Here is a 2,643-nt window from a genome sequence, read left to right as displayed (position 1 = left end):
TTTAAAAAATAAAAATAAAAACTTTGCCGAGTGCCAGCCCGGGCGGTGCTCGATAAAGAATTTAAAAAAATGAAAAACTTTGCCGAGTGCCATCCGGGTTGGCACTCGGCAAAGCCGCCGTCACCGTTTCCTGCGCCGTGACGGCTCGTTTTCTTTGCCGAGTGCTGTCTCGGCACTCGACAAAAGCTTTGCCGAGTGCCCGACAAATGGCTCTCGACAAAGGCCGCTTTGCCGGTTATTTTTTTCCCGAGTGGTCTTTGCCGAGTGCGGCATTCGACAAAGCCTTTGCCGAGTGTATTTAGGGCTTTGCTGAGTGCCGCAGGCACTCGACAAAGCGTCTGAATGTACTGCACCTCCACCATGCCCATCTTCCTGTACTCCGCCATGGTATCGGCCCTCTACATGGTGTCGCAGCTGCTCCACTACAGTCGCTTCGGCAGTGGCGTCCTCGGCCGTTTGCTTGGTGTGTGGAAGGAGGCCAGCTACGCCGCCGTCCCGATCGACGGCCTCGCCTATTACGCCACCCCGCCGTCCAGTGTGGCAGCCGACCCGCTCCACGCGCTCATCTACACCGTGCTGCTGCTCGCCTCGTGCGCGCTGTTCTCTCAGTTTTGGGTGATCACTTCGGGGTCGTCGGCGAGGGACGTCACGAGGCAGCTCGCGGACCAGCGCCTGGCCATGCCTGGAAGGCGTGATGGTGCTACCTGTGCGCAGCTCAAACGTCACATCCCCACGGCGGCCGCTGTGGGAGGCCTCTGTGTCGGAGCTCTCTCCATCTTCGCCGACATGACCGGAGCCATTGGCAGTGGCGCTGGAATAAAGGAGGATTAAGCATCGTGCTAGGAAGGATGCAGACTGATTCAATTATTCCAATTAGTCCTCTTATTATTTCTCTTCGTATTTAGTAGTACTTGCTAAGCAAGTGTTTTTGTTGTCGAGGCGCACTATTCGGTGGAATTCTCGATCAATTTATAATGAAGTTTTTATTTGATCTTCAACCAAACCACCCATTTTACAAAAATAAAGAATGGTCCAAATTCAAAGTGCTTCTTAATCTCAATCAGTTCTGTGCTTCAATATAATTTCCTTAAGTAAGCGCTATAACTTGTTTCCAATACTCACCAACCTGATCAAACAAGCTTGCACAATTTCTAAATCCCCTGTAGAAATAGAATATAACGGCCTGTTTTCCTCGGTCAAAATAGGCAATTCTTTTCTCTAGGACCATACTTAAGAGTTTCCTACCTCATATGGCTCAGAAATTGCTATGTTCATTTTTCCTATCCAATTTATCAAAAATCAATCCAAGTTTTTCATGGTTAAGGAGAAGCTAATTACTTTGTTTTTGCTACGACTCTAGTACGTTACTAGGATGAAATTTCAAACCTATGGTTCGACCCAACCGCACGAGGGATTCGAGGAATCATTGAATGCATAGATCATACGGTATGCAATGGCCTCAAAAGTATGATAAAAACGTGCAGAAAATCCCTCTCCTATTTCCATTTCTATATTTTTTTGTCGTAAAATGAGATCGGGTTCGGGAAAGTCAAGATCAGAAACAAAATTGGGATCTGCGGACATACAGAAGCGGACAAATACTAATGGAAAGATGAAAAGTTAAGTTATGATTATGCATGTAAAATATACACGGATGGACGTGGATCTTATTCACTTGCATGTCATGTGTGTTAACACGTATAATTGGTGATTAGTAGATGTACTAACATAACATAAGGACATGTAATTGTTGGACATATCCCAAATAGATTGAAAATGAGATGAAAATAGGATACGGATTTACCACGGATGAAAACGGGATCCCACAAAAATGGACGAGAAACACCCCATGTCATTTCCATAAATTGGATCCTAGAAATGGGCGGGGTAAAAGTAGACAACGAGATCCCACAAAAATAGACGAGAAACACCCCTTGTCGTTTCCGTAAACTGGTCCTAGAAACAGATGGAACAAAAGTAGAAAAACAGGTCAGGATGGGATGAGATTTTTTCCGTCCATTTTCATCCCAACTTACAAGTGTTGTATGTTTCCTAATAAAAGTTGTTTGACCTATAGTATGCAAATTATTAGATATTAGCAAACATGCTCGTGCGTTGTAATGGAATATAATATGTTAAAATCGGATTCTATACCATTGCTGGAGGCACGTTGTTCCAACTCAAGCGTGAGTTACCTGCCTACAGAACACAGAAGGTGCGAGAGCACTTTAAGAAGTAACAACCCATGCCCGACTAAATTAGTTTCCATCTTATATCTAATTATTACATCACTATCTCTTATAATATGGACGGAAAGGAAGAAACTCTTCGTGATTTGACATTTGGGATAGATTAGATAGCGCTCGGTAGCAGTTCACATATGCATAAGGCATAGGGAGAGGTGTGAGGGCACTTTGTGAAGTAAAAAGGAGGTTGAAGAATCCCTCTTTAATATTATAGCAAATATGTTGTGCATTGTAACCGGAGAAAAAGCTATCAAATATTCATGAGAAACGATGATGGGAATGGTACTTATCTATTTATGCTTCACCCATTCTATAAAATTAAAAGCTATAAAAAATACCGAATCGTTCCAAAAAAAAATCTAACACTCTCTTGGACAACAACATGTATGCCATATTG

The 2,643-nt window shown here is 43.5% G+C and overlaps 1 protein-coding gene across 1 annotated transcript; it reads left to right on the top strand.

Annotated features, from left to right (window-relative positions):
• Positions 1-360: 360 nt before the first annotated feature.
• On the top strand, positions 361-831 carry LOC136470144 (uncharacterized). Its single transcript, XM_066468093.1, has one exon. It carries the CDS (start codon positions 361-363, stop codon positions 829-831), a length of 471 nt encoding a protein of 156 aa, XP_066324190.1.
• The last annotated feature ends 1,812 nt before the right edge of the window (positions 832-2,643 follow it).

Source organism: Miscanthus floridulus, chromosome 8 (assembly GCF_019320115.1).
Source record: "Miscanthus floridulus cultivar M001 chromosome 8, ASM1932011v1, whole genome shotgun sequence".
Classification (NCBI taxonomy): domain Eukaryota; kingdom Viridiplantae; phylum Streptophyta; class Magnoliopsida; order Poales; family Poaceae; genus Miscanthus; species Miscanthus floridulus.
The sequence above is the reverse complement of the archived record's forward strand: the minus strand, read 5'-3'. Positions and strand labels throughout refer to the sequence as shown.

Coding starts and splice junctions, on each gene's coding strand:
- LOC136470144 (XM_066468093.1), top strand. CDS start 361: ATGCCCATCTTCCTGTACTCCGCCATGGTATCGGCCCTCTACATGGTG.